The 19,009-nt window shown below is 40.0% G+C and overlaps 2 protein-coding genes across 2 annotated transcripts in view; one reads left to right on the plus strand and one right to left on the minus strand.

Annotated features, from left to right (window-relative positions):
- cog5 (component of oligomeric golgi complex 5) overlaps nt 1-19,009 on the minus strand; it is a 48,742-nt gene that overhangs the window by 28,991 nt on the left and 742 nt on the right. Inside the window, exons 3-6 of the mRNA XM_079454271.1 lie at nt 15,137-15,194; nt 14,371-14,425; nt 14,033-14,102; nt 11,739-11,859 (exon numbers count right to left, since the gene is read on the minus strand). Of these exons, the coding sequence (XP_079310397.1) occupies nt 11,739-11,859; nt 14,033-14,102; nt 14,371-14,425; nt 15,137-15,194 (304 nt within the window). The remainder of the gene's footprint in view (nt 1-11,738; nt 11,860-14,032; nt 14,103-14,370; nt 14,426-15,136; nt 15,195-19,009) is intronic.
- Nucleotides 2,483-6,880, plus strand: gpr22a (G protein-coupled receptor 22a). Its single transcript, XM_079454276.1, has 3 exons — nt 2,483-2,794; nt 3,491-4,317; nt 4,692-6,880. Exon 3 carries the CDS (start codon nt 4,696-4,698, stop codon nt 5,986-5,988), a length of 1,293 nt encoding a protein of 430 aa, XP_079310402.1. The 5' UTR covers nt 2,483-2,794; nt 3,491-4,317; nt 4,692-4,695; the 3' UTR covers nt 5,989-6,880.

Below are 19,009 nucleotides of genomic sequence, written 5' to 3' on the forward strand. Positions count from 1 at the left end.
GGTCGGAATCCCAGCGGGACGGGTCGGGGCGAAGCTGGACCAACAAAGTTCAACATCAGGGTGTCCTCGCTAATCTGCCGCTGCGAAAACTCAATATGTGGGATCCCAGCTCGCTTCAACAGAGTGACCGCGCGTCATGGTTTGACGTGTTAGCCCGACGGAGGCTGAGGGGATGTGACACTGTTTATACAACTAAACCCTCTGGAATCTGCTCAATACGGGCCGCTCTTATTTCCCACAAAGACGATCGTTGAAAAACCAAGCATAGCGCTGCGCATTATCAATCTGAAAGGTGAAATAAACAAAGCAAACTATTTATAGTTTAACTAATGGTTATTAGAGAGCATCAAAAAGAAAAATCTGCATCTGTTTGCAGAATATTCAAAGTGTGTAAATGTCAAATGCAAATATGTTCGATAAGATAAACCGCTTTAAAGTCAGTATCGACACGATCCGCTGAAGTGAGCTGGTAATCAGATCCCACTTCTTCAAGTCGTAAACAGATGTGCAGTTATAACGCAAAGGCAACACGGAACAGCTGGAGGTCTTATGGGGCCGTCAAGTTCCAGAGGCGACTCTAACCATTGGCTCTGTCATCTGCACTTGGTCTGTCTCTCGTCCACATGCAAGAGAGCCCTGTGGGACACTGGGAATGTGACCAAGAACAGCTTCCACAGTGTCCGTGGTCTATGAACCAAGACAAAAAAACATAACACTACAGGCCGGACAGAACTTCCTGTTTGGCTTTGGTTTCACGTACACATTTTTTAGTCTTCAAGCCTCTGGTGAAAGACACAAAACAAAGTTAGCGACATGTACCAATAAGAGAGGAACAGAAACATCTCTACATATACAGGAAATTGGGAGAACTGCCTAGCGATAGCGAACCTCTCTCTCTGATAGAACCGCATGGCCTGTCCTACCTGCCACATGGCTCTCTGAGACGCAACAGTGCCAGAGAAAGGACAGAGATGAAAACAAAGCCAGAAAAAGAGATGACCCACAGTCCCCTATGATCGGACATCTTCATACTGGCTCTACAGTCTGTTACAGTAAATACTATAAAAAGCACAGCATGCACACCCATGGGGGTCCAGTGTTGTTGGGTTACCAACATTCATCAAAATACTGCAGAGAAAAGAAGTTGGTTTTGAACGGACATGAGGGTGAACTTTTACCAGGGTACAATCACGATTCTGAAGCATCTTTCATTGTCAAAGAAAAGGCAAAAGGAAAGGCAAAGACAATAAAATCCAGTCGCATGAACAGTGGCAAACCACAAGGCCAGATCCCGAAAGCATGAGGCCTTAAACTCAGTTCAAAGCTAAGAGAATTCTCTGAAAACCACAGACGCAGATTTTCCCCAACGACTCTCACCTGCCGTCTCACCTTCCGGTCCTAAGACCTGTGGTTGCTAAGCGCGCGGTAATTCGCAAAGGGATGCTGGAGTTCTGCTTCCACTCAATGAGCAACAATCACAGCGACATTATCAAGCTAACGGCACACAAACACGCTCGATGCCACAGTTGGAGAGCCGTAATGGGAACGGTTGTTACAGACAGACACTTGAGGTTTCTCAATCAAGAGAAACAGAGAGTTAGAATCGAGTACACATAAAAGAAATATCCACTGAAGACAATGCACTCAAGCATCTACGTAGTTATAGAAAAATAAAAACAATCACTCTCGTTCTCTGTATATGTATATAATATATATATGTGTGTGGGCTTATGTGTTGTATATATTATGTAAACACACACGCGCACAGCACTTAAAAAATATAAAAGAATTCTACAAAAAAATTAAATGTATTATTACCACGGTAAGAAGACACATGGTATTATTGCAAATGCTCCGAAATCCCAGATATGTGAATTTGGTGGAAAATGTGATAATTAGCTGTGTCTTTCTCCACAGCATCAGTGTACAAAACACCCACACATGTACAGCAGAAACGACTGAACCTGCATCATGCTTCATACACGATCTGTCATATTTGAATTATGAAGATTATGATGGAGTCTTTGTTTTTTGCCATGCAAACTCAACCACCCGGATCTTTATTGACACTCCAATAGTTCCATCATGATCTCACAGGCATTCGTAACTATTTTAAGAGGTGTAATTTGCATGAATTCATACTATGTGATTCATACAGAAATGTGCAATTACTATAAAAGCTATATTGAAGCACCACTCCTAAAGCCAACCCTCAAATGTACAAATGGAATAGTACAACTTCATACAAAAGAGCCACCTTGTAAAATCACTGATATATATATATATATATTAAACAAGGATACCAAGAAACAAAACATCAACTCTGCATCAAGAGCAAAATGCACCTGTGGAGGAAATGTCTTTTGAAGCAACAGCGCAAGAAAGGGTTACAACTATTACAGGAGACCAATCAGCAACCAGGAGAGTGTTATAAACCACAGCGGAGAAAGAGGGAGGAAGGGGGAGGGAGAGTGTGTTAGAAGAGAGGTGGGAGGGAGAGAGAGCGAGCGAGAGGAGGAGAGAGATGAGTAGGTAGGGCATTTTGAAAGCACCGAGCGTATGGATGGTGAGAGAGAAAGAGAGAGAGAGAGAAGACAGAGGAAAAGGAGAGATGGTCTCCAAGCAAGATGCACGGCACTACACCCGACAACATCTGAATTCTTTGCAGCAGGCACAGGAGAGAGGAAAGATTCATACATCTATCTACACAGGATGTCTTCTGTGATCTGTCCTTCACTTAAACTGGGAAATATATGGGCTTCCAGGTCACTCACTTGTACGTCTGCAGAGCGAGGTAAAAGCTTCAGGTTTCTTGCAGCATCTGTTGAGTAGAATGCATGCTAGTTCATGCATGGCAGGATAAAAAAAACTGGCAAACTTGGGAAACGTAATGCAGTGTTTCACAGCAACGTTCAGAGCAGCTCGCTATATCAATACTGTGAATGCAAGAATTTACCAGTTTGTTTGTTATGTCATTGTTATAAAGGAAACATTATTTTGAGGAATAAAAATGCAATTTTATAAGTTCAGGGCAATATGAACGCATCTATATTATCCTCTTAAAGGCAAGATGATGGGAGCGCTCTCATCCCCATTAAAGCTTCTGTCTAAATGCTGTTTTCTTGCTCTGAAAATAGAGAGAAAGAGAAAGCGAGCTCCATTTCTCCTATACGTGGAATACAGCCCATGTAGTTCACAAGTGTGGTGTGGGAGTACTGCAAAGCTGCTCTTCAAATGAACACTTACCAGCGCTGTAGGAATCCATTAAAGTGAAGGAACATTAGTTTAATGAGTTGTTAGCAGACTTAAGGATATTCGACAAACAAATTGCAATGGCGACATGATCGCCGAGCAACCAGAAAGCATTAGTGACCATTGAGAATAAAGGTTGCAAAATGGTCGCTATACTTGAAATATTTATAGAGGTTATACATGCCTCAAGTGACAAGCTAAACCATTCTTACTCTGAATTTCTTGTATTCATCACTAGCCGGGGTGAGACACTACTGAGAATGGCGCTGCTGGTCTGAAGGTACAAACATACCACACAGAAAACCCACATCTACCGGCCTGACAACCGCCATCCCTCTGGAAAACTGTGACCTTGTGATTAGAGTGTACTTTGGGAAAAGGTGGGAGTCTGTTTTACTCAGGCGGAATACAAGGGACCCAGTTGAACTCAACTGCACTTGTTGACGTTAAGGAGAGAATGTCAGTCTTGACACGTCACACCACTGGAAATGCACCTTTTGTCTTGGAATACCCCCTGAAAGCCAAAGATGGGACGTGCCGCTCTCCCTGATCGATTTCGCAAGATCTGTTTGGCCAACACAAAGGACAAAAGGCCGAATACAACCAAGCTTTCATGTCAGGACCACGTGGATGTTACAATGCACAAACCCTTCCCACGCTCTGAAAAGGAAAAGCAGAGAGCGTTTCCATCTCCCACAACCTCCCACAGAAATCTAAGGATGCGAGTTGATGAGTTATGAGATGTTTGGATGCTGCTGAATCGAACCTACAGAGCGGTGTTTAAGGAAACCGGGGGTATCCTCGCTTAACCGTACTGTACCATGCCAAGGCTGAGGTCTGATGCATTTGTTTACTCTTAACTCGAACCACAGCAAATTAAAGAAACCTTCAAAGCCCACGACAGAGGAGATACATTACGGAATGTGTACATAGGGATAATGGACACCGTTGAGATAAAGATGTACTGGAGTATGGTTGGCGCTTATGAAATCCTGCCAATACAACAGCGCTTAGGACACAGTTGTTAAAGGAGCTCCTATTGAAGACGGTGAAGCAGAGGGAGGGGTGAGTTTCATCGGCCTATGCCGAGCTATAATGTGCATGTCAAGTGTAAATAAATATGTAATCTTTAAGGTTTCTTCTTAATTGAATGGCTTCTTTAAAAAAAAAAAAAAACATTTAACCAACCGTTGAGTTTATGTAGGGTTGTTTCAAGCCGTGGTTGGGTCAAATATAGACAAAGCCAACTGTTGGTTTTAACCAGCCTAGAAATTGTCCATATTTAACCCAACCATGGGTTAAAACAACCCAACATAGGTTGATTCAAATCTACTGGTTGAATTTGTCCATATTTCACCCAACCATGGCTTGAAAACAACATGGCATTCTTTAGTATTTCACCAACAACCATAGCCATAATGTTCTTTATCGTTGTGTAGGAGAATGCATACCCCCCCTGTGCTGGGATTCAAGGCCATCATGAGCAACGTCACTGTACTCGATAACTTAGAACCCTTTGACTTCGACATGGACCTGGAAACTCCTTATCCTGTCAGTTTCCAGGTGTCTATAACTGGTTTCCTCATGTTGGAGATCGTGCTGGGTCTCAGCAGCAACCTGACTGTTCTGGCTCTCTACTGCATGAAGTCCAACTTGGTGAGTTCCGTCAGCAACATCGTAACCATGAATCTGCATGTGTTGGATGTGCTGGTGTGCGTGGGCTGCATACCGCTAACGATTGTTGTGGTGTTGTTACCACTGGAAGGCAACAATGTACTAATCTGCTGCTTCCATGAGGCCTGCGTGTCTTTTGCTAGCGTTGCCACTGCTGCCAATGTCCTGGCCATCACACTGGATCGATACGACATCTCAGTACGGCCTGCAAATCGAGTACTCACGATGGGACGAGCAGTGGCCATGCTTGGGTCCATTTGGGCTCTATCATTCCTAAGCTTTCTGGTGCCCTTCATAGAGGAGGGTTTCTTTAGCCAGACGGGTAATGACAGGAACCAGACTGAGGATGAAGAACCTTCAAACCAATACTACACTGAACTGGGCCTGTATTATCACCTGTTGGCACAGATTCCCATCTTCTTCTTTACCGCTGTGGTCATGCTGATAACCTACTACAAGATTCTGCAGGCGCTCAACATCCGCATCGGTACCCGTTTCCATGCAGCACCCAAGAAAAAGCCAAGAAAGAAAAAGACCATCTCCATGACTTCCACTCAGCCAGAGTCCACGGATGCCTCGCAGAGCAGCGCAGGCCGCAATCCTCCGCTGGCTATGCGCACATCTGTGTCCGTGATCATCGCTCTCCGCAGGGCGGTGAAACGGCACAGGGAACGGCGAGAGCGTCAGAAGAGGGTCTTCCGAATGTCTCTTCTCATCATCTCCACTTTCCTGCTCTGTTGGACACCTATCACTGTGCTCAACACAGTCATCCTGAGCGCAGGGCCCAGCGACTTCACCGTACGGCTCAGACTGGGCTTCCTGGTCATGGCTTACGGAACCACAATCTTTCACCCGCTACTGTATGCATTCACTCGACAGAAATTTCAGAAGGTTCTTAAGAGCAAAATGAAGAAGCGTGTCGTATCGGTTGTAGAGGCAGACCCTATGCCCAATAACGTGGTCATTCACAACTCGTGGATTGACCCAAAAAGGAACAAAAAGGTGACCTTTGAGGAGACAGAAGTCAGGCAAAAATGCCTTTCGTCAGAGGAAATAGAATGAGAGACTCTGGTGACCTAAGGCCAATATCCTCATCAGGTACAAAACCATGAAAAAGGGAAACCACTAATCCAAAGCAGTAATGATTTTAAGTGTATTAATTATACAGTATGTCAAGAGATATAATTTATTACTATTTATTGTGACAGTGATTTGGTGTCGTAGACGGTAAGGTGTAAATACTGCATGTGTTTAGTTGAAGTAGTCCTGGACATTGTAAATATCTGAGTAAAGTATAAACCTCGAGAGTACAGAACTAGATGCTTCTGGTTTTGTTCATTTCTATTAAATCCCCCTTTAAATGACTGAAGAGCTCTTCTACGGTCAACAAGACCCAGACTCAATTAACTTAACAGTAACACAATTTTCAGGAGTGCTTGTTCTCAATGTCTGGCCACTTGGCGTTTCAACCACCACACCTCTTAACAGAGGAACATAACATCAATACAATGTTTAGAATTCAAATGATGTGACCCACTAAGTGGATATCTACTATCTGCTCTTAACCCTGAAACAGAAGGATAGCTATATTACTCTTCAGGTCAACAAGTCACAGGATCGAGTTGTTGAAACGTAATCTGGTTCCCTTTAACATCACACTCCCAATATAATCATATCTGTAAAGGGGTGAGGGAGGTGGTTCACATCATGTCCAATAAAATAGCTGGGGGCTAAAGTGGTTATGGACTGTCAACAAGAGGGTGTTGAATCCTTGACCTTATGAGACTCGTTGAGCTAATGGGGTTTAATTATAGATCTTTCTGTACCATTTTGCAAGCTAGAAAAATAATCACCCCTTGCACATCCAACAACGGAAGGTCACATGCTGAGATCATGCCAAGACTGTCAAGCTACTGCACACAGAAAATAAAGAATACAAGGTTATGAAAAATGGATTTCATGGGTTGGTTCTTGCTTGAATCGAAGAACAGGTGATAGCTTTCTAACAAAATATGTTTCTTTCATTTAATCTTTTTATTGTTCACTGCTTATGATATTTTGCTTACTTATTTCATACCAGAATGAGTAGCATCCAAGGTTAGAAATATACAGGCTGATATATCTCAAGGCCAGGGTACCCACAAAGTCATACGTGACAATAGGTTGTTTGCACATGACGTCACGGCACTGCTCGAAGTGCCGATGGAGGGCAGCAAGTGATTTTCTCCATAGGAATTCCCTATAACAAACTCAAAATACCTGCGTTGTGTGTCGTTTTGAATGATAAAACCACGAATGGTGTTTTTATTGTGTTGCAAAAGTTGATGTTCATGAAGGGGGAAAATGCGAGTATTGACTGAGAAACGGAGATAAAAGTATTTTGTAAACCTGAATCTGCGGTTGGGATGAGTCGAGCCAGATGACTTTCTAAAACGCTTTATGAGGTTTAACGCACATAAACAACGATCAGGTGAGCTCAAACTTACTGCTCAAGAACCTTGTCGTGAACACTACCTGCAAAGATTCAGTCCCGATTAATCGGATAAAGTGATAAATGTTGCGTTTAGGATTAAGTCCATTATAATGAAACAGCTTGATGTCCCGAAACAACGACCACGTAAAAGCTCATTTCTATTAAAACTTAATTGTAAAACACTAGCTACTGTTAAAAGAACAAGCACTTACTGAAGGAATAAGAATAGTCTCATGTTAAGCTTGATCTTCATTAAAGTTCATCATGAAGAAACCATGTAACTTGGCTCAAGGCAGCGACAAACTGAGAACATAAAACTTTTCTATTATCATGTTTATGTTTGAAATCAGTGATAAACTAATTTATTTATTTTGGTTTTCCGTTGGTGTTGTTTTGGTACACAAAGCTGTTTCGATAATGCACTTCTATGGGGAAGAAACGCTTAACCCGAGATTTTTCACGTTATCCATATTCGTTCTTTTAACGGAAGCTAGTGTTTAACATTGTTGAGCACATTATGCTGAATAAGAGCAAGTATTACTTTCTAAAGTGCACAAGTGTCTTTTTCACAACGGTGAGCTACCACACAATGACAAATACGTCCATAATGCCACAAGCACACAACACCCAGCGGCTATCCTGCAGCTCTGTGTTTTACCATATAGTGTGAAATTTACAAAGAACCTCACAAACAATTTTACAGCGCTGTAAGGCGATGGTCTCCTCGTATGGAATGCATCACACACAAGCCTACGCAGCTGTTGCCCTGTGATGACTCGACCGCGGTGTTCTGGGTTGCTTTTGAACGGGGGCTTTATTGTTTTTGTTGTAAACAAGTCGTGCAGATTTCTCCGGAAAAAGCAGCAAGTGCGAGTGAAACGGATTCTCAGGGTCTGAAGATTAATAAAATCATAAATAGGAATAAAAAGATATTGCTGGAACTGCTAGCACTACAGGTATAGTCACATAAATTCTGATTAATCTGCTTGATTCTTTTCACAATACAAATCTTAATCCTCTTAAAGAAGATTATCTAACCATGAGCAGAACCCAAGAGTCTAATGATCCCTCGGCCAGCCCACTTATTAACACCGAATCAAACCATAAAAAGGATTGTATCACTTCCACGAATTAAATCGATGGTTAATAACCTCTCCACTGTCTCTTGACCTCATCCGTCTCTTATCTCCACTCTCGACATCCACATGTCACTCATCCGGTCCCAGAGGAACGTGCCACAGAGCGCCGGGTTCCTTGATTGACAATCCATCATGGTTGATAGACAGATGCAGTTCAGGAGATGTGGAAAACAAACAGAATCAAGTTCCCCAGGGGAAACCAATGCATGTTGGGGAGTTGGCTGTTCTGTGATATTTTGGGCTTTTATCATCAAGTTAAATTGAAAACTAATTAAATGATAAAAAATGATGGGAACAGGGTTGAATCTGAGTCCAACACTTCCATTTTCTTTCCCCTTCTATTTCTTCTCCCGGCGCAGAGAGCTGCACTTTAATCCTCTGCTCTTGACATCTATCTGACTTTGAATTCCTTTCCTCAATCACGACATCCTCGACTCGTTCATGTTCCCCCACTCCAATCATCACATTACGGATGACAGCAGTAACACGCGTGTGTCCTCTGCCTAACAAAAAACCTTCACCTCCCTCCAATGCCCGAGTCAATCACCCATATAAACCATAACAGCTCTCCTTCATCCATCCATCAATACATCTGTAACTTACATTCCTCCCTGACATCAGCCAGACACCACTGTTATCCAAACATGTGTTGTGCATACAAGTGTTCAGAGAAAACAACAAATGACAAAGTTATTATCGGTAAAGTGTCACTTGTTGGTGATTTTATCATGGCTTGGGCGTTATATATATTTTTCCAAAATTCTCGAGTGATATATTTTAATATCCATATGTCAAAAATATATTTTTAAATAGTGTTTTTACAAATCTTACAAGATTTACAGCAGCTACTATTTAGATTCTTACTTTAAATTATAATATCAATACGTATTTACACTGGATGGTTAATGAAAAAGGGTTTTTATTTTGATATAATACATTTGAATATTCTTTAAATTGTAATACTTTCTTTAGAATTCTTGTGCTACTATGATGGTAAGACAGTTCAGTACTCCAGGGGGTGATAGAGGTACCATTAAATGCCTAAATTAAACCGGATGTGATTTTACGCTACCTTTAACAATGCATTCAAAACGCCTCGGATTTAGGATGTTTCCCACCTCAATCATGTAAACATTGGCATAAATTCAAATAGAGTTTTTATAAGCTGTTCCACACTCTTCCTCATTTAGACACAAATATACGAAAGCAATTTTTTTTTACCATCGCACAGTTTAAATCTGTCTGCTCCACACAGACACTGACTCTTCATACAGCTATGCCACATGGTAAACAGGAAAGTGGCAATTAAATCTTCAAGCATCCATTATCATTTACTGATTGCCTTGTTTACAATCCAATAACATGATGCTATCAGCGCTTCTAGAAACACTCGGGTTCCTTCAAATCACTGTCCAACTGCACTTCATCCAAACTGATGTCATCTTTCTGTAACTGCATCAGAGACTGCATGCGCTAAACAGAGAGCCATTATTTTAAAAGATGCACAGGATGTGGTATCTTGTAATATATATATATATATGTCTTTAAAATATTCTGCCTTTTCAAAGACCATCTGAGCCATTTACAGTTGCCTTCTGGGAAATGTGTAAGACAGCGTGCATACTGGATGGAAGAGAGCCACAGAAATGTGCAAACGCAGGTAATGATATCACATCAGACTCCGGCTGTTCATGTTATGCATTGACAGGTGGAGGGAAGGCATAAGAGCGGAGTGTCCTGTGAAAAAAGGACGAGTGTGCTGTTAGAGCCTAATAGTCTCGCCTCGGCTGTTGACGCTAATGCAGAGATGTCTGCAATCCATTAGCAGCGAAAACCAAATCCAAACATGACTCTCACTTTGACATGATAAATAATTCAATAGGTAAAAAACATTTTACTGAATCACAACATGTCACAAAGAACCCGTAACAAAACTTGGCTGCCTCGCTGTCTACAGCCTACAAAGGCTGCCGGATTTTAAGGGCGGCATCCAAACCGAGATGCAATCTCGTACGTGATAAATGAATAGAAATAGGCAAGCCGTGAATGCAAAAACCAGCCTGCCATCCCAAATGCACAATAGAAAATTACCGTCCGCCAGCATCCATTTATTTTCACTCGAGAACAATATGCAAATATAAAACGGGAACGGCCCCTCGCTGATATTCGCTGGAATCGGTCCTACAGGGGACGGGAGATAATAATAATAATACAAACATGCGCTGGGAAACAGTGTCCTGAATTTGCATGGCGTTGTTTATCTGTCCGCATGACAGCCGGACAAATGTAAAACACTGAGGTCAACAGAGCATGGGTCAATATGAATCTAATATTACAGCCATTAAAACCAGAACTGAAAACAAGTTTTGCATTTCAGTTAATGTCCACAACCCCATGAATTCCAGACAGGAATATAGTATTTTTCTGAAATTACAGGGCAACTTACAGTACAACACCCTTAAAGTCAATACCAAACAGAGTTTGCTACATATTTTACTTTTGCTCGATAACTAATTCAATTAGAAGGATTCTTTCCTATTGGAGGTTGAATCTGTTTCTGTGATGGTTGTAGTCATGTTTTGATGAATTGTGCTAAACAGACAGTTCGCCCAAAAATGAAAATTCTGTTCTCATTTATTCACCCTCATGTTGTTCAAAACCTGTATGACGAAAGACCAATTTTTCATTTTTGGGTGAACTAGAGCGTTAAGTACATATTGTCAATTCAGATTTGATTTGAGATTAAACATAATGTTCTCAGGTCACTTGTAAATGTTATTGAGGTCAGACGTGAATCAAAAGAACATAACCTAAAATATCTGCGTCCCACACCTGCTTCAAACTCAGCAAAAACATGTTGGCCACATGAACAAATGAGGTTGACCTGGAAAACACTCAAGACTAGAACCATTTACAAGACTGCAAAGTATGCACACTTCACAGTTCACATGGAAGAAAAACATTCAACTTCAAAGAAATTGCCTACAGTCCCACAAAGACGATAAAAGAAAATGCAACATTGTCTATTGTGGAAAAACAGGTTAACGGCAGCTTGCATTCTTATCAGGAAAGTGATGTAACCTCATAAACACAGAGGAGATAAAGTGCAGGCACTCGTGCGGAGTGCTTCATTGTTATTGAATGTTTTGAAGGACGGGTGAGGGGAGTGAAGTGGTGGATGCTCGTGATGGGTCGCTTACCCAACTCATTGAGGCTCTGGGCAGCTTTGGTTATCTCTCTACTGCCCCCCTGCAGTTGCCCTTGTAATCGCTTGCTCAGGTACAGAATGCGAATGATCCTCCTCAGCAGGTCACAAGCCACCTACCAGAGAGAAAAAGATAAAAAGATGAAGCAGTTCTTCCTGACATTCATTTTATTACATTTACGTGCATTTAACGTCTTATATTCTTATTACTGCAATACAGTTTTTTTTCTTTTACTGTTTTATGCAATTAACCCTAAAGAAGTAAATAAAGTATGCAATAAAATCCATAAATGAAAAACAATACAGATTAATTTGATCATAGTGTAAGAATGTTTTTCAAAAGCAATACAACACTTCTATATATATATGGCTTAAAGTGATAGTTCACCCAAAAATGAAAATGCATTGCTTAGAAGATATGTTGGTTTTGTGTCCAAACAATGGAAGTCAATGGGATTCAGTGTTGTGTGGTTACTGATGTCTTACAAACTATCTTCTTTCGTGTTTTACAGCAGAGAGCCAAACAGGTTTTGAACGACAAAGATTCATTTTCATGGTTATCTATCATAAAGATTATGCCACCTATTGCTTCTGTGCAAAACGTATGAATTGCTTTTTTAAATGGTTGAATGTTACATAATGATAATATAATCAAGTAGAAATATATCCATGACCTCACTGAGATCTTTCAAGACGTCTAGCATATTCTATTAGTTAAGGATAAAGACTTTGTGTCATACACACATAAACGAATGAAAGAGCGTTTAGCTCTCAACCAAAGTCAACAGTTACCATGTAATAAAAGAAATGAGAAACCCACTTAAGCCAGTATATTTGTCCGCTAAACCACACGTATAAGTATAATGTGTCAATGAAAGCCTGTGGGCAGACAGCAGCCGGATGAGGGACTGTAGAGAGGTCAGTCTTTTTTGGGTTTCATTCAAGAGTTGCAGCTGATCTGTCCCAAAGGAACGAGAATCTGTGACTGTGTGTCGGAGGGCTTTTTCCTGGGGTGACAGAATGACAGATACTGTGACAGAAAGATTTCAAATGGAAGTGTTCTTGTCATGAGCACTGCTCTTGTTCTTAAAGAGAAATTAAAATGTGTTGCTGAGGGCAAGGACGCATACGAAACAGACCCAGAGACAGAGAAAACACGAGATGATTTAAATGTGCGCCATCAAACATAATCAAAAGCAAATATAAACGTTATAATAAACAGCAGAGCCTGGGGCTGAGGTTAGATCTCAGCAAATATAAGATTTTAAGTCCAATTACTTTAACGTTTCGTTCTCTTTGGGTTTGGCTAATATAAGTTGGTTTCAAGCTCCTAGTTCGCATTCATTTTGCATTTAGACATTCTTATGAATTCTATCCTCCACCTCAAAAATGTCGGACATTAAAGCCAAAGATCAACTATCCCTTCGTATCCCAGTGCAAATGTATTATCTAATATGTAAAACTCACGGACAGAGCATCCATTGGTGCTTTGATAAGCAAATGTGAACAGGCAAATGTGTTTCTACGCAAAGTAAATACACACACATAAAGAAATGGTGTTATAAAAGCTTTTCGGAGCTGTGACCTTTCCATGACAGGATTTCATTCATATTTAATAACAATTCCCCAAAGCTACTATTTACACAGACCAGATAACCTGTAAATCTGCAGGAGGTGTCGTGCCGGACACTAGAGTTCACCAGACTGATGGAGAGTAAGAGACACAGACTCGTCCTTTCCGGGCCTGCTTGACTTTTATTGATTTTTTTTCTTCTGCAGGATTGAAGCTTTACTCACGATGGCATCATGTGAACCCGAATCAGGCTGTGAACATGATAAAAGCCGAATTTTGCTCGGTTGGGTAGCCCTAATGCAGCACTCAGATAATAACAGAGAGACGCACAATGCAGGTATTATAATCCCACAGGTGCAGTTTACAGAGATACAGGAAGACCGCAGTGCAAAGATCCCATTTTGTTTTGCATTTAAGATTTTACATTGCAAGGTTATACTCATTTCAGCCTTAGAATGTTTTGGATATTAATTTATTTAGGTTTGTTTTGCAGAGTGTTACTGTGAATCCATATTGAAAATAAAACGCGTTGTGTGCATTTCTTTTTTCCATCCTGGCTGCAATAGGAAATCTCTCTATCTATCTCAGATGTCGAGTCAATAAACATGGACATCAGTTCCCTGAACAAAAGCACACTGTTTGTCAAACAAGACAATCAAAAAGTAATGGATAGGAAGAAAGACAATCCCTTCTCTCTGCTGGAATAACAAAGATACCTGTAAGCGGGCCAGCTGGGCTGTCCGTGCCACGATCTTATTGTAAGGGTCAAGGATTTTGGTCCTTATCCTGAGAAAGCAAAACCACACAGAGAAACATGCATCAGAGATGTCCGCCCTTTGTGAATTAAAATTATGTGATTTTTTGGTATTGGACATTTTTCAGACGTGTTCAAGCTATTGCACAATATGCAATATTTTGTGTACACTACACTGTAAAAATCTGATGGACTGACAGTTGAGAATCTATTCGTAGGATCAGATAACATTTGGGAACCTTTGTGTAATAGTCTCGTTTATTAATGACACATTTAAATGTTATTACTGGATTCATTTACCTTTCCACTGCACTCTGCAGAGCTGCAATTCTGTTCTGCATCATTTGTAGGACACCTGTGTGTGAACAGAAAATAAATCAGGAGTTCCATTCCTGTATCACAAGAGAAAAGCCAAATGCACTGTGGTGGAATAATACATGTGACAAGTCATCCCTCTGCTGGGGAGCTGTAAAATTGCACACACATTTATTATGAAAACTACAGTACTGTTGTGTGTAACGCCTTCCTGGTGGAACATTCTTCCTAACTCAGGCCGGTCATCCGCATCGCTCAAAATATATTTAAAAAACTACTTAAATCCCATCTTTTCTGTGAATACTTGACAGACAGATGAAAAATAAAAAAACACTCTCTCTTTCTCTCAACAAGTATTTGTCTGGCTTTTGTGGAAACTAGTAACTTTGTATTAGCACCTATTGTATTATCCTGTATGACATACCGCTTCTTGCTCCCTGAACTCTCTGTAAGTCGTGTTGGATGAAAGCGTCTGTCAAATGACTAAATGTGAATGTGTAAGCCCAACATGTCAATGTCTGATATAAAATGGCGTAGTGGTGTAAATTTGACGCAATATGTGTTTGTGATCCAAATAAGCAACTTAAAATGTGATCTTAAAACAGATTTTTCCTATGGATATACTTGTACAAAAGGATGCTTTTATGTCATCGACACGTTATTTCAATTACACAACGCATGCACAACATTGAAATGAAATTAATGACAATGATGACACAAGATTATGTAAAGTATGTAGTGAATAAATGACCTTCAAGAGACTCAATCCCCGTTGCCTGAGACAGTAGATCTTCATGTCTGGCCACTACCTGCGTTCACAAAAAGCACATTTAATCAGTAGGTTTTCCTGAGTTGGGACAAAATATGTGTACCTTTAGAAGGGATGCACGATAAATTATCGGCATTGATAACACAATTTAGGCCGATATATTATAGCCGATAAATCATAAATGATTTCCTCTGGATAAACTTCTTCAGCTGTACGCTGCTCACAGTTCAAATTCAGTACAGTTCTGTCATGATCATTCACTTACTTCTAGTACCGACACATTGTTGATGTAGATACAGTATGTAGATAGTTATGAATGTGTAAATTAAAGGAACGAAAGCATATTGTTTGAATCAGACTGCTGTCTGAATGTTAGACCTGTTAGACTCGTGACTATTAAGAGCACTTTTCTGGATTGCTCTAGAAGAACACCTATAGTTTGTGTGTTGAATGAAAAACATAGCAGGAAGGTTTGGAGGTTAAATAATCTTTAACTAGTGTAAAGCAGGCTTGGTACTTGGTGGTTATCAGAGGGAAAAAGAGAACTAACGTCAACCTTGTTTTCTGCAGTTAAGGGTTTCGTTTAAAAGCAGTTGTCCACTTTTCGCCTTTTGTTGCAGTCCGGGATTTTTTTATTAATATGTAGATACTGTATATCCTCCAATATATCGGTTATCGGCATGCAATGGTTAAGAATGATCGTTTATCGGACAAAATGTATATATCGGTGCATCCCTAACCTATAGGCAATAAACTTCCAATTTACTCTTCCTTCTATGTGGCGTCAATAAAAATTGAATAGAATAGAATATGGTAGAACAGGATATAGTACAGTAGAAAAGAAAGGTAGAACAGAGTGAAGCAAAGCAGAATACAATAGAATAGATCAGACTGTGGAGTACAGTAGAATAGATCAGACTGTGGAGTACAATAGAATAGATCAGACTGTGGAGTACAGTAGAATAGATCACACTGTGGAGTACAGTAGAATAGATCACACTGTGGAGTACAATAGAATAGACCGGACTGTGGAGTACAATAGAATAGATCAGACTATTGAGTACAATAGAATAGATCAGACTATGGAGTACAATAGAATAGATCAGACTGTGGCGTACAATAGAATAGATCACACTGTGGAGTACAGTAGAATAGATCACACTGTGGAGTACAATAGAATAGATCGGACTGTGGAGTACAATAGAATAGATCAGACTATTGAGTACAATAGAATAGATCAGACTATGGAGTACAATAGAATAGACCGGACTATTGAGTACAATAGAATAGATCAGACTGTGGAGTACAATAGAATAGATCACACTGTGGAGTACAATAGAATAGACCGGACTGTGGAAGACAATAGAATAGATCGGACTGTGGAGTACAATAGAATAGACCGGACTGTGGAGTACAATAGAATAGATCAGACTATTGAGTACAATAGAATAGATCACACTGTGGAGTACAATAGAATAGATCACACTGTGGAGTACAATAGAATAGACCGGACTGTGGAGTACAATAGAATAGATCAGACTATTGAGTACAATAGAATAGATCAGACTATGGAGTACAATAGAATAGATCAGACTGTGGAGTACAATAGAATAGATCAGACTGTGGAGTACAATAGAATAGATCAGACTGTGGAGTATAATAGAATAGATCACACTGTGGAGTACAATAGAATAGATCGGACTGTGGAGTACAATAGAATAGACCGGACTGTGGAGTACAATAGAATAGATCAGACTGTGGCGTACAATAGAATAGATCAGACTGTGGAGTACAGTAGAATAGATCACACTGTGGAGTACAGTAGAATAGATCACACTGTGGAGTACAATAGAATAGACCGGACTGTTGAGTACAATAGAATAGATCAGACTATGGAGTACAATAGAATAGATCAGACTGTGGAGTACAATAGAATAGATCACACTGTGGAGTACAATAGAATAGATCACACTGTGGAGTACAATAGAATAGACCGGACTGTGGAGTACAATAGAATAGATCAGACTATTGAGTACAATAGAATAGATCAGACTGTGGAGTACAGTAGAATAGATCACACTGTGGAGTACAATAGAATAGATCACACTGTGGAGTACAATAGAATAGATCACACTGTGGAGTACAATAGAATAGACCGGACTGTGGAGTACAATAGAATAGATCAGACTATTGAGTACAATAGAATAGATCAGACTATGGAGTACAATAGAATAGATCAGACTGTGGCGTACAATAGAATAGATCACACTGTGGAGTACAATAGAATAGACCGGACTGTGGAGTACAATAGAATAGACCGGACTGTGGAGTACAATAGAATAGATCAGACTATTGAGCACAATAGAATAGATCAGACTGTGGAGTACAATAGAATAGATCACACTGTGGAGTACAGTAGAATAGATCACACTGTGGAGTACAATAGAATAGACCGGACTGTGGAGTACAATAGAATAGATCAGACTATTGAGTACAATAGAATAGATCAGACTATGGAGTACAATAGAATAGATCAGACTGTGGCGTACAATAGAATAGATCACACTGTGGAGTACAGTAGAATAGATCACACTGTGGAGTACAGTAGAATAGATCACACTGTGGAGTACAATAGAATAGACCGGACTGTGGAGTACAATAGAATAGATCAGACTATTGAGTACAATAGAATAGATCAGACTATGGAGTACAATAGAATAGATCAGACTATTGAGTACAATAGAATAGATCAGACTGTGGAGTACAGTAGAATAGATCAGACTGTGGAGTACAATAGAATAGATCAGACTGTGGAGTACAATAGAATAGATCACACTGTGGAGTACAGTAGAATAGATCACACTGTGGAGTACAATAGAATAGACCGGACTGTGGAGTACAATAGAATAGATCAGACTATTGAGTACAATAGAATAGATCAGACTATGGAGTACAATAGAATAGATCAGAATGTGGAGTACAATAGAATAGATCACACTGTGGAGTACAGTAGAATAGATCACACTGTGGAGTACAATAGAATAGACCGGACTGTGGAGTACAATAGAATAGATCAGACTATTGAGTACAATAGAATAGATCAGACTATGGAGTACAATAGAATAGATCAGACTGTGGCGTACAATAGAATAGATCACACTGTGGAGTACAGTAGAATAGATCACACTGTGGAGTACAATAGAATAGACCGGACTGTGGAGTACAATAGAATAGATCAGACTATTGAGTACAATAGAATAGATCAGACTGTGGAGTACAGTAGAATAGATCACACTGTGGAGTACAATAGAATAGATCGGACTGTGGAGTACAATAGAATAGATCAGACTATTGAGCACAATAGAATAGATCAGACTGTGGAGTACAGTAGAATAGATCACACTGTGGAGTACAATAGAATAGACCGGACTGTGGAGTACAATAGAATAGATCAGACTATTGAGCACAATAGAATAGATCAGACTGTGGAGTACAGTAGAATAGATCAGACTATTGAGTACAATAGAATAGATCAGACTATTGAGCACAATAGAATAGATCAGACTGTGGAGTACAGTAGAATAGATCAGACTGTGGAGTACAATAGAATAGATCACACTGTGGAGTACAATAGAATAGATCAGACTATTGAGTACAATAGAATAGATCAGACTATTGAGTACAATAGAATAGATCAGACTATGGAGTACAATAGAATATAACATCAGTATTGAGTACAACAGAATAAAGATAGTAGAATATAACTTATACTGCCAGCAATGCACTTAAGAAGTTACACTGTAGACCATGTACAAACTTTAATGGACAAAGAACCTTCAAACCTGTGAGACAAAC

Source organism: Barbatula barbatula, assembly GCF_947034865.1.
Source record: "Barbatula barbatula genome assembly, chromosome: 4".
NCBI classification, from domain to species: Eukaryota; Metazoa; Chordata; class Actinopteri; order Cypriniformes; family Nemacheilidae; genus Barbatula; species Barbatula barbatula.